We start from the raw sequence: 19,825 nt of genomic DNA on the forward strand, positions 1-19,825 counted from the left end.
ACATTTTGCTTAAATTTGCCACTTGTTGACCTAAACAAGGTTTTGAATTTTATTCTTACTGTTGTCTATAATGTATCTTTTATATGATGGCCTTCGGCTCGGCCCACCTGTCACTCACAGAGTTACATTCTTCCAGTGCACTTTGAAAGAAATTATCGATGATAGAGCTGCTTTAGACAGCGGACGGTCTTATCAGTCAATTACACAACACGACTTCACCATCCGTGCCCTCTGCCCACCTCTCGTTCATGCGCTTATACTTTCATCATCTCCTCTTCATCTGCTGATTACTCACATAACAGCAGAGTTATGTTTGCAAGCTGTTCCCAGGAACATCTTGATGGACCAGTCCAGCTTTAAGGGTCTCCAAATAATGACTTCAGAGAGTGGCCTTGCAGCTCTGAATCAATATAGATGTTCCACGCTATTGTGTGAAATGAAAGGGCTTTCACCCTGTTATCTGTTATTGTTCAGATTTTCTTCAGACACATGACCAGTGTCGACCTTGTGTTCACACAAAAACTGGAACTGAAGTGCTGAAATTGTGTTGGTTACGAGATGCTTTTGGATCTGCCACAGTGATGGGCTTTCAGTGGACTGTGTCATTGTGTCTTTGAAACAACAGGAAGATTTCTGCTGTACAGTGAAGGACGAAGTTTGTATTGTTTCTTTGCAAGAGAAACACACATTATTTATCATTTGTCCTTCCCTCTACACAGTATTTATTCTTTTATTTGATGCATTACATTTATTCTATTCATTTTTTCATCAATGCACAATTTTTTCCAGTAAACTTGCTATAATGGCGGAAAAAATGTATGGGATTGCAATATTTGGCATGACGATATTGTATCAATACGCGCCAAGTATTTATTGTTCATAATATATGAGTTGATAATACTGAAAATTCAAATTAAACTGTTTTTTTTATCAGCCTTCTAGAATAAAAAAGTCAATTGCTTTTTCAGTTCCCAATGTCCATTTTGCAACAATAACATTATAATCCTTATTAGATGAAACTGATGTTGACAAAGTTCATCTCTGGGGATATAGTTTTTAGGGGAAAAAGAGGTGATAAATCACAATATAAATAAATGTCAATCATGATACTCAGCATATCGCAAAATATTTAAAATAGCAATAGTATTTAAACGTAACTCAAGTATCGCAATAATGTCGTATTGTGGGGCCTCTGGTGATAACTGCTCCTAATATTTTGCCAAATGGGACACTCGGGATACTTAGTATTTAGACTGGTGAGTCTGCATCGTCTGCTTTCTCACTCCAGCCTAAATAGACCTTTTTAACTAGGATTGTACTCGGTTTATAAATAAACAGTAATTTCAGTGAGTCATTTTCATCATCTTCACATCTAACTGAGTGAATTGAGGGTTTTTTTTCAGCCAAACCAGAGCTGGTGATTGTAGGAACAGTGTTGAGCTGAATCACGACAGCTATTGTGTGTTTTATTTAGTTTCTGTCGACTTTGCGTTTCAGATAGTGTTCATTTTAATGGAGTCTGGTGCGTTTGGCAATAACGATTTTGAGGCTGTTTATGGGTTAAGAAAAGAATCTTACTCTTTAACAAAGTGCTGCACAAACATGCCCCAGATGCTTACACTGCAGCCTGTTTTCTTACTGCCGACTGCAGCACTCAATAGCACTCAATACTTGACCGATTCAGTGACTAATTGTTGTTTCTGTCAGTCACTACAAGCAGATACAAAAACACAGGAAAACAGGATCCAGGCTGAAAAAAACAAAACTTTTACCTTTGAATCTAAGATGCAATACTTTAAATGTGATGGATCGGTCTCATATTATGTTGTGTCTATATAAATGTTGATAGAATTAATTTATGTTCATTTTCAATTTTTAGTTAACCCTTTGAAACCTGAGCAAGCTGGCTTGAATTCTTTCGAAAACATGCAAAGAGGGCGACAAAGAAATGGCCTAGAAATTAGCAGGAAACTAGTAAAAAAAAGTTACAAGAAAATTACCTGAAAATCAGGAAAAAGATGCTCAAAAACAAAACAAAAAAACAAGAAAAACATTACCTCAAGAAAGTGCTAAAGATCTGTAATTTTAAAAATATACATTTATAATTAAGAGAATCACCAATATAGTTTCTGGACATTGTTTGCTTTGTTTTTTGATTAAATCTTATAATCAACCCCGGCTAATTTTCGGATAATTACCTGTCACCTTTTACTAATTTTTTTGCAGCTTGCGGGAAATTTTCCACCAAGTCGCTCATTATGTTTTTTCTTGCGTTTTTGAAAGAAATCAAACCAATATTCTCCGGTTTGAGAGGTTTAAATGCTAGTAAAAGGCACCTGAATGAAAACTGATGTTTATCCATGTTAACGTCAATAACTGACTGTTTTTCTTTTTTGAATTTTGTGTTGTCAGGTTGTCATTCTTCTGGGGGATTGGGATGAATTTCTACATGGAGATCGCTAAGCTGCGGGCGGGCAGGAGGTTGTGGGCCACGCTCATTAAAGAGAACTTCCAGCCCAAAAATGCCAAGTCTCTGCTCCTCCGCACACACTGCCAAACCTCGGGCTGGTCTCTCACCGAACAAGTAAATAGCAATCCTTAAAATGTATAGAGATCAAACTCAAACGTGCAAAAATGAAGAACGTTCCTGTGTGATTCCTTCCTCTTAGGATCCGTACAACAACGTGATCCGTACAGTGATTGAGGCCATGGCGGCCGTGTTCGGAGGAACCCAGTCGCTCCACACCAACTCGTTCGATGAAGCTCTGGGCTTGCCCACAGTGAAGAGCGCTCGCATCGCCAGGAACACGCAGATCATCATCCAGGAAGAGTCCGGCATCCCCAAAGTGGCCGATCCCTGGGGGGGCTCGCACATGATGGAGGCTCTCACCGACGACGTCTATAACAAAGCTTTGAAGGTTTGTCATTGGGACAAAACGTCCACAGCCGGGTTTATTTCTTTACTCTGTCCATGTCTGTCTCACTCAGGGGATAGTTGATCTCTGTGAAACTGTCACGATAATCGAGCTGTGTTTTTCTTTGTTTAGTTCATCAAAGAGATCGAGGAGATGGGCGGCATGGCCAGAGCCGTGGCAGAGGGCATCCCAAAACTTAAAATTGAGGAGTGTGCTGCACGCAGACAGGCCCGCATTGACTCAGGTACCGTTTGAGTATATCATTAGCTTAATACCTTTTTTAAAATTTTTTATAGAACTTTTATTTTTTGATTTAACATTTTCAACAGACATGACGATCGTGCATGTGACACACAAATATGTTAAACAAAGAAACAAACAGTTAATAATATTGTCTCAACTGGCAACTGTAGCAAGTTTTAATTCAAATTATTATCAATAATAAAGTAAATGATAATGATAATGATAATAATAATAATAATAATAATTAGGGATGCACAATAATTATAGGCAGGATAATGGGACTAATGACGTAATACTGATAATTCCGATAATAACATTTTTGGCCGATAAATAGAACCGATAATAATAAGCAGAAACTGCTTTGATTTGGCCCGTGTTGCCATGGTTTCGCTCCTCCAGTCCTACACACTCTGCATTATGCTGTGTGTCAAACTGCTGCTGCTAGATCAGTCCACAACATCAGTCAGCAGCAGGGTTTAACCCATTGTTTCTTTTAACTCTTTCCCCGCCATTGACGAGATTTTCCGTGAGTCTGTGTTTTCGCTGTAGTGTAGGGGACACTGTTACGGATGTTACGCAATAAAACAACATTTCCAGGTCCAAAAACAAACGATCAAGACGATCTAAGGTCCCAGGGTGACGAGAGGAGAGGACTGCTAACGTGCCGACTTAATCGCTTTTCAGCAGCTTTTCGGACCCTCTCAGCAGCGCTGTTTTAAAAAAACACAACAGGAGAAACATTTAGCAACTTATTTAGATCATCATTGAGCAAGGAGGAAACATACTGTCACTGAGGAGATATAGGAGGTCGTAGAGCGCCACACGCTGGAGGGGCGCTGCTGGTCGTGCTAAAAAAACAAACCTGATAATAATTTGCTGCGCCCGTTAGCGCCCTTTTATTCGTGTTCTGCCTTGAAAATAACAAATGAACAAATAAAGATAGAAATAATCGTAAACTCAGCGCCCCTGTTGTTTCTCATCATTGACCTGCTGACCAGCCTGCACCGTGAGACCTGACGGCGCTGCGGACTGAGAGACAAAGTCGGGGTTAAGTTATTGATACTGACTGATCCGAAAAACAAACAAAGGGAAATGATCGATTATCGGTATCTTATCGGCCATGAGAAGCTGGAAATGATCGGTTTATCACTGATAATAATGATGATGATGATGATGATAATAATACTTATAATAACACAGATAAAAACCTAATGCAACGGGAAAATAACTAATGTCAACTACACCAATAAAATGAAAATATGTAAAAATAGCAATAAAAACCATAAAAATAAAGACATATAAATATGAACACATGTATACAATTAAAAAAAATAAATCTAAGTAAGCTGATAGAGTCATTTTAATTTTCTAGGGAGAAAGAAAAAAAGGAATTATTAAAATGTAAATGACTCAATAATAGTAAATACAGTTAATAATCAATCTTTAAATTGAATGAGAGTGTGACGGGCACATATGGAGGAGGAATGGATTCTGCTTGAAACTTCCTGAAGTCTACCTCCCAAAATTGTCAAGTTAAAGGACATAAAACCTCCGTGTGTATATATAGGTCACTGACTGTTAATCTTATTGCCTTAAAGCCGCTCTTCCTGTGATCTTTGCAGCCTCTTCATCTCCATCATACTAACATCGTCTTCCTCTGAACCGCAGCTGCAGTCAAACGTCAAATGAAGGTTTCGGATCTGATAATCAGGTGGCGTGTACAGCTCCTTCATCCTGTTTAAAACGGTCACATTTCTTACCAAATTTGGCATAAACTGTTTAAATCCAGGTAGTCTGCAGGTCCTGAAAAAGTCTTAAATTTAATTTCATAAATATTGAGCATTAAGCCTGGTTCATTTGTTTTGGAGAAAAGAGACCTCTGTGGATAATTCGGCTCACGGTGAAATCCTCCTGAACATCTCGCTATGAAATATCAGAGAAATAAAGAGAACACTTCAGCAGGTGATGAGCTAACGGCCGAACTCTGATGTGACAAAGAGTGATTTAAGAAACACTGGACGTCATGCAGCAACATTTTCTTTAATTTTTAAGTCAACTTCAGATGCACCAAATGTTCTTACTTTGCTCTCATCCAGGTGTGCTCAGTCAGTAGGTTTACATGATAAATACAGATTTTTGTGTTAATGAATCCGGTGCAGGTATTTCGTAGAGGTCAACTGATTATTAGCTGTTAATGAGACCGATAACCAACGTTTGGAACTGATATGCATTTACAATAAAAATGAAAATCTTTCTGTCAATATTAAGAATTTGGATTATAACAAACTCCAACATAAAACTTTGTTCATGTTATTTAAATTAAAATAAAATTTAAAAAAATAGCACCTTGAGGTTTTTATCATTGATCATTAAAATAAAACGTAGATACAGATAATCTGCAGTATACCAAATATCGGCCACTTCATCATAAACATTCATGAATCCAGTGAAGGATTTAAGTACCGAGTTGTTTCATGTGCAAATGTACTCTAAGATTTACTAACGTCAGGAAGGCGACCCTGCTCCTTTCAGATGTAATGACCCCGATGAGCAGATTCTCTTAATCCTGCATTGAGCAGCCTTGAATTGAGCGTGTTATCTGTTTACACTCTCACTATTGAAATGCTGATCCCTTCACCTGCAGAGGAATTTATATATATATAGTTCGTGTCCCTTGAAAGTGCCCTGAACCCAAACGCGTGCATGTTGAGCCTCGTTAGACTTCAGTGCCTGGAGCGTAATTTGTAGGCCGGTCTTACAGGGCGACCACAAGAGGACAGGAACGCAGCTCACACAAGATGGTATCTGAGCTTCATTCAGACATTGTGTTTGTTGTTGTGTTGTTAGAAAAGCGAGGACAGCATGTGTGGTGCTCTCGGAGAGGTTGTTATCAAGGAATTTACCCGAGGCTTTATAATGTCTTCTCGGAATTTATGTAACCTATGTGAGCCCTGAAAGGTCTGCGATGTAGCAGAGCAGGACCTTCACAGACTGTGCAGCTCTCCTCCGTAATCCCCCTGATGCCTGATCTCATTGATATTCATTGGCTTTCTATTCAGCCCTGCAGCCCATCTCGGCTGCTGACATTTGTTTCCACTTCTGATGAGGCTTGAATTCAGATTGACCATGTTCGGTTCTCAGGTCAGGTTTCCGACACCGTGGTCAAATTTTGAGATGTATTTTTAGAGAATTATAAGCTTCTGTCTGCTCTCTGTGTAATTTTTGAGCACTTAAGTGTTCATAGCAATCATTATTTTGTAAGCTGGCCTTGAAACGCAGGGCTTCTTCATCAGTATCAGAAATATTTTACTGATCCCCGAGGGGGAATTGTGATTCGTCACAGTCGCTCTGATGCCAATCATAGAGAATTATAGAAAGAAGTAGAAAAAAGTACCAGCACAAAGTGTGTAAAAATGTAAAACAGAAATACAGTTCTGATAAAAACAATGAGCACTAGTATATGAATATCTAATATTATAAATATGTATAATATGATAAATATATAAAAGAAAAAAATATATGAATAGAGTATTAGTAAGAAGCAATTAGCACAAGTATATGAATATTTAAAATGATAAATATCTATAATGTGCTGAGTTTGTGAAGTGCATATAAAATAGCACTATGTGCCGCATGCTACAGTAAAATTTATAAAACTAGTATGCAAATTTAGAAATATAAAATATGCGTATGATGCTACAATCTACAGCAGATGTATACACAAGTATGAAGAACAATGGAAGACAAATATACACAATATGTGTCGCATGTTAAAAATAGCCTATATACAAGAATTGAAAAAATATTGCAAATTTGATTAATAGGTAAAAAAAAACAAACAAAAAAACACATTTTATTTTATTTTATTAATTTCTCTATTATTTTTTTATTGATGATTTTTATTTTTATTATTTTTTTCATATTATTATTGTTGTTGGTGGTGGTTTTTTCCATTTATTTATTTAATTATTTTTTAAAATTAATTTATATATTTGTTCTTTTTATTATTGTTATGGTTGTTATTGATTTCATTTATGCTGTTATTTTTAATAATTTATTAATTTACTTATTGATTTACTTTATTTTATATTTATTTTTATTGTTTTTTTTATGATTTAAATGCATATTACTGAAATTCTGCGTCTTAAAAATGTTGGCTCCCTCTGCTGGGAGGAACTGAAGGTGTTTTCATGTGTGGAGTTGGGCCTGTGGGCTTTTTTCGTGATATTGCCGAATGCACACTCTGAAGAAGGGCGTCTGGCACGAAACGTCCGTGTAGCAATAAAAAAAAAGTATAATTGGAGTGCTTTCCTTATCTTGACCACATTTCAGTAATTGCACACAGGATTGCTGTAGTTGAATTATTGCACCAATTATTGTGTATAAAGAGTCATTGCACCGTAAAATAACCTATTGCACATTTTAAAGTAAATAAATTAGGAAATTATAATTGAAGATGGGTGAATTAAATCCAAGTGATACAGTTTATTGACTCAGACACACTGAGCGAGGAGTTATACAGTCTTGCCATGACATTGTCCAAGATGACACGTATCTAGGTCGGATTAAAATTTTTATCCATGATATGACATGTTCAGTATAGAGCCTCAAGTATTCACTTAAGTAAGACAGCAGGGGCACCTTACACTGTTACGGTCCCTTTACACAGTGAGCGACAAAGCTGCGTCACAGCCGAGTCGCCTTTGAGATGTTGATCAAGTGCTCGTTGACGCAGTCGTGTCATTTGGGTTTGTCGTCACGGGCTTTTGTGCCTGCAAATACGGACAATGAGTTTGGAGCACATGTGGAGATAGTTATTGTTTGCATTCGTGTGATTTGTTGAAGCTTCTCCTCAACATTTCCCAGTACGACTCTCAACAAAGAAGACGAGTGCTTCATCTTAATGGGCTCAGTGAGAGATGACAAGGATTGGGTGGTGTGTCATGCTTTATACCTTCCGGAAATTTCTCTGGTATGATGGTATATGTGTGTGTCACTTTACACCCCTCCTGCCCCTGAAGGTGAGCACGGGGGACGCACTTGTCTTGAGCTAAGCGGCTGTAAAATATTGTATTGTAATATTACTTAAAAATTATCATTATTCTGTAAAATAAATTAGGATATATAACATTGCTTAAAAGTGGAATTTTGATTATATTACTTGTGTTTAGTTTTATGTACTTTTATTACGATGCTGAATTTGAGAGCAATTTTAGAGGACACATTTTAGTGTGTTTACTTTGTTATTTTGTTGAGAAAACAAATGATTTTTTATTTTTATTTTGTTATTTTAAAAAAATGGAAAAAAATAAACTCTGAGGAAATGTTTGGATACAGACAGGTTTTCTTGTATCTCATTGGAGAGCTATTACACTGCCAAGTATATTCACTGGATTGATTTAATAACTTGAGTACTTGTATTTACCAGGTAAATACAAGTAACGGATCGAGACTTGGTATCGGCAGACACTCGGTATTAAATGACTTGGATTGGGTACAAGGGCAAAAAACATAACCGGGACATCCCTATTCAAAATCGTACCTGAGGAAAAGTAAAAAATTATTAGTTTATATATATAGTTTATATATATATATCCTCATGGATGTGTGCTGCTAATGGTGTGGCACCCAATCTCTAAGTTATTATACAGTTTATTAGTCCTAATCTCACCTGCACGGTGTGCCCAGAATCGTCCCAAATGCTGCAAAATAAGAGGAAAATAAGAGCAGATTCTTTGCGGACGAATACGCTGCCACACACTTGTAATGGTCATGAGTGATTATTGAGGGATTATTTCTTTCCTGCTGATTCACGAACACGTATACTTTTCTCTCCGTTCTCCTCCAGGATCAGAGGTCATTGTCGGGGTGAACAAGTACCGTCTGGAGAAAGAGGAGACTGTGGAGGTGCTGGCCATAGATAACACTGTTGTGCGTCAGAAACAGATTGAAAAGCTGAAGAAGGTCAGTGTTCCTTTGACAGTTTAATAGAAGAATTAGTGGTATTTAAAGATTAACACGTCATTTGTTCCACCTGTGCTTTTTATTCAGGGAATACCACCACCGCGTGTAAAGACTTCAAAACAGTGTCACCGTTACACAACTTGACTATCCATGCTGGAAACCTTGAACTAATGTGTTGCGATGACTCAAGCACTGTTAAATAGTACACACACACACACACACTCACATGCATGAGCTTTCTTGGTTTGTTTGTTTTGGTATTTTGTTACTTTGTTGACAGAAAACATGGGGAGATAGTGACGCATGCAACAAAGGTCCTCAGGCAGTTGAAATTAGATGTTACAGTCTGCATTCATTTTTCAAAACAAAATCAACATTTTGTCCAGTGTTGTTTACCATCTTCCCAGAGAATTCTTATGTTGATATTGCGATTCACAGTTTTCATGCGTAAATAAATGATACAATTATTAAAGCAAAATCTGTCATACTTGGAGATGAAGAAAGGAAAACATATATATTCTTATATGTGTTCACAGTATGTCAATGATACTCATCATACAGCCCCTTGGCCAAATAAGGGTCCCCAGAAGGGTGCCAGGTGGCCCCCCAACCATTTTCTTATTCACAATAATAATAAAATGAGTCGCAGTGGGAACTGTTTTTGTACTTCTAGCATACATAAGGTGCCAGAGTGCATAAAACAGCATCAAAATAGAGCTGGTGTATCAAAAAAGTGCAAGAGGAGGACCCTCTGCACCCCCTGACAGACAGTCCTAGCTAAGCCCCTAATACCCTAAAATCCTAGAAATGTCTTAAAATCCTAGAAACGAGCTGAAGTCCTAGAAACGTCCTAACATCCTGGAAATATCCTAAAATCCTGGAAATATCCTAACATCCAACCCCTGACGGACAGTCCTAGCTAATACCCTAAAATCCTAGAAATGTCTTAAAATCCTAGAAACGAGCTGAAGTCCTAGAAACGTCCTAACATCCTGGAAATATCCTAAAATCCTGGAAATATCCTAACATCCAACCCCTGATGGACAGTCCTAGCTAAGCCCCTAAAATCCAGGAAATGTCCTAAAATCCAAGAAACTTCCTAAAATTCTAAAACTGTCCTAAAATCCAAGAAACTTCCTAAAATTTGAGAGACCTCCTAAAATCATGGAAATGCTCTAAAAATCCCCAAAATGCCCCCAAATCCTAGAAGTGTCATAAAATCCTACTAATATCTTAAAATTTTAGAAATGTCCTTAAATCCCATAAATGTCCTAAAATCCAGAAATGCCCTACAAACCTAGAAACATTCTAAAATCTGAGAAATGCCCTAAAATCCTAGAGACTATAAAATCCTGTCATTTTGCAAAAGTGGCCCTCAAGCAAAGCAAATTGAGTAAAATTCAGTTTATTATATACCTTTACAAGAATCTCAAGAGGTTTTTTTTTCAGTTTTATTAAAGTTCATTTTAAGAATGTGAGTTTTAATGTTTTCCTCTGTTTGTATGTCAGGGAAATGACTTGTTAAGATGATCCTTAGATTTAGGATATGCACTTCTCTCATTTAGGAACCTTGTGGTTTCTGTGTGTTTGTCTGTTAGTTTGTCCGACCAGCAGAACTATTGTCTCACATTTAGCCATTTCTCTGTCTGTATGATGAATGCATGTGGTTATAACGTGCAGTGAGCCTGCAGGCAGCTCTCCTGTATAATGTTTGTGAACGAACAGGAGAACGTTCCTGCTCCGGCTGTCAGGAGCCAGTCAAGTATCTGGGGCTTCTGTCGGAGGGTCACTGGGCCCTGTAATGTCAGTACACGAGGAGAACAGATGGAAAGAAATGCCTCGGTGCTTAGCCAGAACCGAACGCTGCCTTTCCTGCGGGCGAATGCTTGAAGTAGGAAAGGAACTTTGAACCACGAACAAAAGCAGATGACAAGCTGTTGTTGTTTTTGTGATCTAAGAGGGAGGAAGACTGCGGTGTTTAGGTCTGCAGGACATTATTGCTTTATCTGCGGAGCAGAATTCAGACCAGATGACAGTTTGCAGCTCCATGTGACGGATAGTTTTTCTTCACGTGATGCACGCCTTCTTTTCTTTTTTTTAAAAATTCTGTTTTTATTGAGACAAGGACATAATATCCATCAAACACTTAATCGTGTCATACACATTTTTCTGTCCTTTAAAACCCTCGTAATGTCATACCCCTTTTGTCCTCTGGGGTCTTTCTGACCTGCCCTGTTTTGACTGTTATTTAAAGCATATTTTGATGGCAAAAGATTTCATTTGGGTTCAGATTGACCTCAAGGACAACACGAAAAAAAACAATATAATAATGAAAATCATAACAAATTATCCTAAAAGTTAACAAAAATAAGAACTAAAAAGGACGGACACTCCATGAGTATATTCATGCTTCTCTCCCTATTTGTCCTCTTACATATACTCACACACACATATTTACATATGTTTCTGTATCCATATCTATCCACTCATTTTCATTTCATTTCAAAAAAATAAAATAAAATAAAATAAAACACATGAATTAAAGACACAGAAAATTATCAGGGTAACGAGCAAGACGAATACTGAATGAATATTAAATGAATTAATTAATATTTTGTTTATGTGTCCGGCCATTTTCATGACCCATCCCACATGCGATTTTTCACACATTAACTGAAATAAAAAATTGCTAATGTAAAAATAAATAATAATTATAGTTTATTTAAAAAAAGAGAGAGAACCCGAGATAAACAAAGATAAAATATTATCTCTGCATACATAACTTTAGCACTTCTGTCAAAAGAGAGATTTAAGGAATTATTTCAGTGTAACTTATTAAATTAAAATTAAATATTAAATTACTATTTTTATTTATTTATTTATTTTAATTTTTTTGTCTTTAGACATTTTATGGTAATCAACCATATCAATGGTAATCATCAATAACGTTTTTCCATCCATGTTCTCTCCAGGGTAACGAGCAAGTTGTTTTCCACTGTTGCTCATTAATCTCCTCCCACTCGTCCTCTGACAGCACTATATTCGCCTCTTTCTTCCACTTCTCTTTGACGCACACGTTTTCACGACTGCATGCAGATGTGGACGTTAGCTATGCCTCTTCAGATTATTTTCAGATTAACTGATAATGTTTGCAGACTTCACGTTATTTATTGTGTTACAACATAGGATCTTTTATCTGTCAGTGATGAGCACATTGTTTGTTTGTGAAGGCAGTTCAAACGCTATCCATCATCTTCCAAGCCTGAATCGTTGTCACGGACACGCTGTGTTTTTATAATGTCCATATTATTATGCAGGAGACGTCAGGTAATGTCTCAAGGTTCAGGGTTTATGGGAGACTGCCGCAGGCACTGATGAGTCAAACTAATCGAAGCCAGTTTCACTCAGATCAACATCTACTTGTTACTAAACTGGGTAACAAGGTTGTTCCCATGGTTATGAAGACCTGGAAAGGTCATGGAATTTCACAATTATGTTTTCAAGGACCAGAAAAGTCATTTGATAGGCCAAACTTTTGCAACAAGTTAGTAAAAAGTACCAGAAAAATGATCTGAAAAATAAGCTAAAAAACAAAAAAACAAGAAAATGACCTGAAAAAAGTGGCTAAAACAGTCATTTTGCAGCACAATCAGAAATATTCATCGACCTATATGTATTTATAATTCTGATAATTATAAATGTAGTTTTCTCAACATATTCCTTTGCTTTTTAAAATTTTCTAAATCTGCAAATTTTCTGCAATTCCTGCAAAAGTCATGTTGTTTATTAATGTAAATATTTGGGCAAAAATGATCCCTAATTGGTGTCAGGTCTTTTTTCCCATTTTTTCCCCCAATTTTGGTTACAGTGAAATCAGTGAGTGGCATTAAAAAAGACTTAATCTCCACTTGCTGTAAGCTGTAGGAACCACTGTCTTTATAAATACTCTAAAACATGATCTGTCTTTGTTTTGTTTACATCTGAGATGAAGTGAGGTTGTGCGTTCGGGCACAAAAATCCTAATACTATCCTGCAGGGTTTACTATGTGCCATTATTTCCAAATCCTGCAGTGAGTGCATGTTTGAGATTAGTGAGCATCTGAACATCTGTGAAGTCTGTTCTGATGATTGTAATGCAGCTGTGTCGTCTGAGCAGAGGAATCATTACTGTTATCAGTAACACCAGTGCTTTTCCTGAAATGATGAGTTAAAAAATCGTCTGTACACCATCTCAATTTCTTACAGTGGGCATAAATGTCGTGCAGGTAAAGCATCAAAATAGCATGTTTATGGCATGTTGTCTCCTCTCTGTGTGGTAGGTGAGGGAGAGCCGTGACCCTGAGGCAGCGATCAAGTGCCTGGCAGCCATTGAGGAGTGCGCCCGGACAGGGGAGGGGAACCTTTTAGCCCTGGCTGTGGAGGCGGCACGAGCAAGGTCAGACCTCCCACTGTCACGAAAATCTCTTATTTTAACGTCTGCATGACTGCAGCTTCAGATACTAACTGCAGTTTTCATCATGTTTCCTGCCTTTTCTTCACCAAGATGTTCTGTGAAAAGGTTACATTACGACAAGATGACCTTTTCTGCTCAATATAAGGCCTGCGGGCAGAATCTGGCCTCCTGATAGGGTGCCGGGTGGCCCCTCAACAATTTTCTAATTCATAATAAAGACAAAGCGATTCACACTGGCAACAGTTTTTGTGCTTTTAGTATACATAAGGTGCCAGAGTGAATAATACACCATCAAAATAGAGCTTGTTTATCAAAAAACTGTACCATTGGAGTATCCCTCCAACCCCCAACAGAGGTCCTAAAAGTGATGTAAAATCCAAGAAATGTCCTGAAATTATAGAAATGTCTACAAAAACGAGAAATGTCCTTAAATCTTAGAATAGAGCCATTTACATTTTCACATTGGCCACCGTCGTTCTTCTAAATGCTAATCACGAGCGAGAAGTTTCCATTCTTTGAATTGACCACAGGAAGCCTCTAAATCCCACACACTGGATCTTTTAAGATGCTCTTCACTCAAAAATGTGTTTTTCTTATGTTTTTGTGCCCTAAAATATCTGACTTTGACTATACTGACCTGTAACTGTTCAAAGTTGGTCACTAGAGATGTGTTTTCACACACCTCTGTGAAAAAGGAGCGGTTGTCTGTGCACAAAATCCGAGATTCAAATGTTCATCACAAAAGCTACATTAGACACAAAGCTTATAGAAATATGTTAATGCTGACTAAGAAACCTGAAACCTTACATGCAGAGCGGACTTTTTAGATATAATGTGAAACTCTTAGCTTGATGTAATGCAAACTTTACATAGAGCTCTTGTATATAATTACATAATAACAGTGTGACACAGTGTTTATTGTTTCTATTTCCGGATCTCTTAGCTGTGCCCTAAAGCACACTAATCTTCCTGAGGTCTACTCTTAAAAGCATACATTACATATTTCAGTCCACGCAAAGTAACACATTTAAAAACATAAATTAAATACAACTGTTGACGCAGAGCAACACATATGCATTAAACATGACTGATTGCACAGAACAACATATTTAAAAACATACATTAAACATGACTGTTGAAACAAAGAAGGAAATATAAAAACATGAATTAAACATGACTGTCAACACAAAGAAAGACATTTAAAATCATATATTAAACATGACTGTTGACACAAAGAAAGACATTTAAAAACATGAATTAAACATGACTGTCAACACAAAATGACACTTTAAAAAACATACATGAAACATTCCTCTATTAATTTTTTTATTTATTTTATTTGCTCACAATTAAAAGCCTGCAATCAGGAACAGAAGTGGAGACATTTGGATATTTGGATTGTGAATAAACTTGAAATAGTTGTACATTTATATAATTGTGAAATTTGTAAACATAATATCGCTGTTGTCAGGTGCAAACATCTTATCTCCAACATTGCTACTTGTCAGGAATTAGAAACAAAGCTGTTTTCAGAAGGATCCAATGGAAATAGGAGGTTAAGTTAAAAGATTTTTTAAAAATACATTATTGGTTGAGAAATGGTAAAATCCAATGATAGACATAGAGGGGGGACAATAAATTTAATTTATGGGAAAAAGAAGAAAATAGTGAAATGTGGAGATTTGAGATTTGTGCCTGATGGCAGCGATATAGGAGTTTTTAAAAAAAAAAAAAAAAAAGCGAGAAAGGGGTAGGAATATATATGTTTTACTTACAACTACCAACTCCTTTTTGGGCTCTCTACTTTTGTTTTTTTTTTTTTTGTTTGTTTAATATATGTTTTAATTTTTGGTTTGAAATTTTAAAAGAAATCGTTCAGTCATTCTCCTTGTTCGAGTGCGTGGCAGTATTTCCAGTTTTCTATTTATTTTTTTTATTTTATAGATGTTCTGTCGGTGAAATAACTGACGCCATGAAGAAAGTGTTTGGAGAACACAAGGCCAGCACCAGGATGGTGAGCGGTGCTTACCGCAGCGAGTTCGGGGAGCATGAAGAGATCGCCACGGCCAACAACAGGTACAAAATAAACCTTAATATTTATTTTCATAATGCACAGACTCATTGCCCAACTGCTTAAGTTACGTTCTGTTTTCATACCATTTTTTACCATATCGCAGAGTTGCAGATTTTAAGAAGCACGAGGGCAGGAACCCTCGACTGCTGGTTGCAAAGATGGGCCAGGATGGTCACGACAGGGGCGCCAAAGTCATCGCCACAGGGTTCGCTGATCTGGGCTTTGATGTGGACATCGGACCACTGTTTCAGGTCAGCGTCTGACACAATGAAGTTACACATGTGCTGCCTAACTCAATTTTTTACCTCACACATTTTCTGCAGACATAAAACAGTCAGCACATCATATAGAAAGCGTGACAGTTAAGCGTGACGCACACTCACTGCAGAGCTTATAGGCACACTCTCATGGAACAAAGGCATCATGAATCTTATTAGTTGCACCTGCGCTTCTCCTGCTGTGATAAATTGAAATATTTGCGTTTGTAAGCACTTGATTGCTTCCATTCTGTGTGTTAAAATATAATTACATCCAAATTAGAATTAGAAATACTTCATTGATTCCCGGGGGGAAAATGTGGTTCGTTACAGTCGCTTTTATGCCGGCATACAGAATTATAGCAAGTAGAAATAATAGGCGCAAGTATGTATAAGTATAAATATAAATGTAAAAATATAAATACAGTATAGTAACCAATTAGTAAAATATGTAAATGTAAATATAAAAATAGGTCTTAGTTGTTATCTTAAATTAATCTTTCAAAATCCTTACAAATGTGGAATTGAGAAGTAGGATTGTATTTTTTATTTTTTATTTTGCATAGTAAAATCTCCAAATAACTGGTAATATCTATTTTTAAAAAAAAAAAAAAATACTTTCCCAAATTCCTCCTCTTACACCTGTCATGATAGGAATCCAGTCTCTCGAATCTCACATGCAGAAGTAAATAACGCAAAACTGCGAGGAAAACCAGCCAGAAAATGCCGTGCATTTCCCATTTCTGCCGGTAAACCAAATAGATTTTTATAATACAAAATGTTCATTGTCATTCATGTACTCAAATGTGAAAAGGGTTTTTTTTTCCCCACAGGAAATTATCTGGCATTGAGTGGGTCCCGAAAATAGCTATCAAAACACAACACCTTTTATGATGTAATACCGAACATTTCAGTGTAGTCTGACCTGAGAGGAAAAAAAAGGTCCACAAGCCAACTGGTGGAGTGACTGCGCTAACCAGACACATCCGAGCTCACCGCCGTGACCCCGACCCGTGACCCCGAACGCCGTGACCCCGAACGCCGTGACTTTGGTGCAGATTATCAAATAAATCAAGTACATGCTGAAGGGCAGAGCGTCATTGCTCTTTACGGTCATTACATGCTGCAGATGCAGATTCACAGTCATTTTTTTGTTTCATTGTTTGATAAGAGAGTTCACAAATTCAAATAACTTTGAACTTCTGAATCTTGTGATGTGTTAAAGTTCAGCCAGATAAGCTCAGATTTCTCCGCCTGTAATGATAACGTGTGACGGATCGTGCTGATGTGTAAAATCCTGATGAATCCCCCGATCTGTTCAGGATGTACACAGTATCTCAGAGTACAGCAGTAGTACTTAAGCAATAGTACACAAGAGGGTGTGCTGCCAGGATCGAGGCAATTCATTATTGTGGGGTAATTTGCTCCCAAAAATTAAAAAAATATATATTTGAATAAAAATCCTAGTGTTAAAGGAAGGGAAGGATGTAGTGCTGCCCCCGAAAAGTCGAAGATTCAAATAATCAGAGACCCCTCAGCTGACAGAGACATTTGAAGTTGAGAAGCTTTTTTTTTTTATGCAACTACGCCGACGCTACTTGAAGTACTTTGGAGTTATTAAAATCATTCCAGTGTATATGCTTGATAGTTAAATAGCTCTGCAATGAAATACATGAACAAATGTCTGCATCCAAGCATCCCAAGGATTTTTATTTTTATTTGTACAAATATTTTTTCCGTGCTGCTTATCACAATTCCACTTAGTGCAACATTTGTTTTTCAACAAAATAAAACAAAGTAACAAAAACAAAGTACAAAAGTAAAACAAAGTAAAAAAAAAAAAAAAAAATCTTAAACTTACCACATATCCACTCAGTGCATCATATTTGTTTAATGAAACAACAAAATAAACAAGCTAAAATATTTTTATGTAGCTCTTTTCACACTTCCACATCATTTGTTTGTTTGTTTTTTAAACAATAATAATTAAGTAAACAAACTGAAAATATTTTTATATGGCTGTTATCAAAATTCCACTTGGTACAACATTTGTTTTTTCAACAAAAATAACAAAGTAAACAAACTAAAAATATTTTTATATGGCCAAAATTTGCCAAATTTGTGGAGACTTCTTCAAGGCCATCTTCAGTTATTGCGTACACGAGATTGAGCCAGCTGCAAGATCGCAGTGACCTTGACCTTTGACCACCAAAATCGAATCACTTCATCTGTACTTTGTAGTGTCGATATTGCAGTTTTTATATTATGTTTTGAACACATCACTCAACAGTTGTGTTTTCTTCGTTTTTGCACGTCTGACTCTCGGGTGAACAGACGCCCCTCGAGGTCGCCCAGCAGGCGGTCGATGCAGACGTACACTGCGTCGGGGTCAGCACGCTTGCCGCGGGACACAAGACCCTGGTCCCGGAGCTCCTCAAGGAACTACGGAAGCTCAACAGGCCGGACATCCTGGTCATCTGTGGAGGCGTCATCCCGCCGCAGGTAATCTTTGACTCATTTCCTGTCGTCCTGTTGTTCTTTGACGCCGGTGATGGAGACTTGTGAGCAGGTGTGGGCGCAGTTAGTCATGTATTTTTAACTTTGTCTGGCGAGCTAATGTTTTAAGCTCGACGTGATGCTTTTCAAAGTCGGTAAAAGCATCAAAGTTTCCAGTACGTTTGAGCCATTTTCTTTCAATAATTAAAGCCGACAGGGAGGACTTCATCTTTTAATGAGCCTCAGAAAGGCGGCGTGAGTTGCTGGCGTCACTTTGATGATCACATTAAACATTTTAGCTGATGTTCGTGTTAACAATGCCAGCACACTGAGCACCTGTAGCTGTGGCTTGGTACTATTTTGAAATATTTTCATGACCGTGTTGTTGACAATGCAGCGGCTAGCATGGCTCCATAAATGTATGTCCTTAAATCGTGGAAATACAGCAGCTATAGCAAGAGGCAGCTCTGCAGCAGCGTGAACACCGCACTCATGCGAGCCGCAGCAGTTCAGCGAGGTGGCCGTCACGTGCTGCTGACGCAGGAACTGTGCCGATTAAGCATTTAAGGCGAAGCAGCTGTTCAAACACAACTGATCCATCACAAAACATCAGCACTTAGTCGCCACTCAGACGCCGTCTCTCGTACAGCGTAAAAAGAATAAAGCTTGGAGACAAGAGAAGAGGAGGCCACCAAATGGAAAGACTGAGGACACTAATGAAGCTCAAAGGGACGACCACGAGAGAGGACGAAAAAGAGACAGCAAATTACAGCAAGGTTTGAAGTCTAGCAAATCCCAAAGAGAGCAACGAAACGCAGCCTTAGTGGCAGCAGTAGTCTGGTTCAACTATTTTAATCCTTTAAAACCTGGATTAACTCACTTTCATGTGCTGTGTTTAATCACCTTTCACAAGTATTTAAACCTTTGAACTCTTTGCAAATTTGTTTTAAGTCTTCTGAAGACATGGGAAAACGACAATGAGCAACTTGACGAGAAATATCCACCGAATTACAAGAATTTAGCAGATTTAGAAAATTAGGGAAAAAAGCTAAGAGAGAGCTAAATTTATAATTATCATAAAAAGATATTTAAATTATTTTACAGAATAATTTTTAAGCATTTTTTCAGGTAATTTCCCCCTTTTTATTTTTATTTTGCCTTTTTTATTTTGTTAGTTTCAGTTTTTTGGGTAATTTTCTTGTACTTTTTGCTAATTTCTTGTTAATTATTAGGTCTTTTTTTAAAGTTGCTAACAGCCTTTCTATGTATTTGAAAAAGGAAATTAATCCCATTTGCCAAGGTTTAAAGTGTTAACTATCATTTTATTTTATTCTAATTTATTTATTATAATTTTATGCTTTTACCTCTACTGTTTTATTGGTTTATCTATTATTTTATTGTATTTTGTTGGTTTTACTTGTAT

At 37.2% G+C, this 19,825-nt stretch overlaps 1 protein-coding gene across 1 annotated transcript in view; it reads left to right on the top strand.

Moving 5' to 3' along the window:
• Nucleotides 1–19,825, top strand: part of mmut (methylmalonyl CoA mutase) — a 30,511-nt gene that overhangs the window by 8,497 nt on the left and 2,189 nt on the right. Inside the window, exons 5-12 of the mRNA XM_042503650.1 lie at nt 2,413–2,584; nt 2,670–2,918; nt 3,048–3,159; nt 9,007–9,122; nt 13,442–13,557; nt 15,520–15,651; nt 15,753–15,900; nt 18,241–18,408. Coding sequence (XP_042359584.1) covers nt 2,413–2,584; nt 2,670–2,918; nt 3,048–3,159; nt 9,007–9,122; nt 13,442–13,557; nt 15,520–15,651; nt 15,753–15,900; nt 18,241–18,408 — 1,213 coding nt within the window. The remainder of the gene's footprint in view (nt 1–2,412; nt 2,585–2,669; nt 2,919–3,047; nt 3,160–9,006; nt 9,123–13,441; nt 13,558–15,519; nt 15,652–15,752; nt 15,901–18,240; nt 18,409–19,825) is intronic.

The sequence above is a fragment of the Plectropomus leopardus genome, chromosome 16, assembly GCF_008729295.1.
Source record: "Plectropomus leopardus isolate mb chromosome 16, YSFRI_Pleo_2.0, whole genome shotgun sequence".
Lineage (NCBI taxonomy): Eukaryota > Metazoa > Chordata > Actinopteri > Perciformes > Serranidae > Plectropomus > Plectropomus leopardus.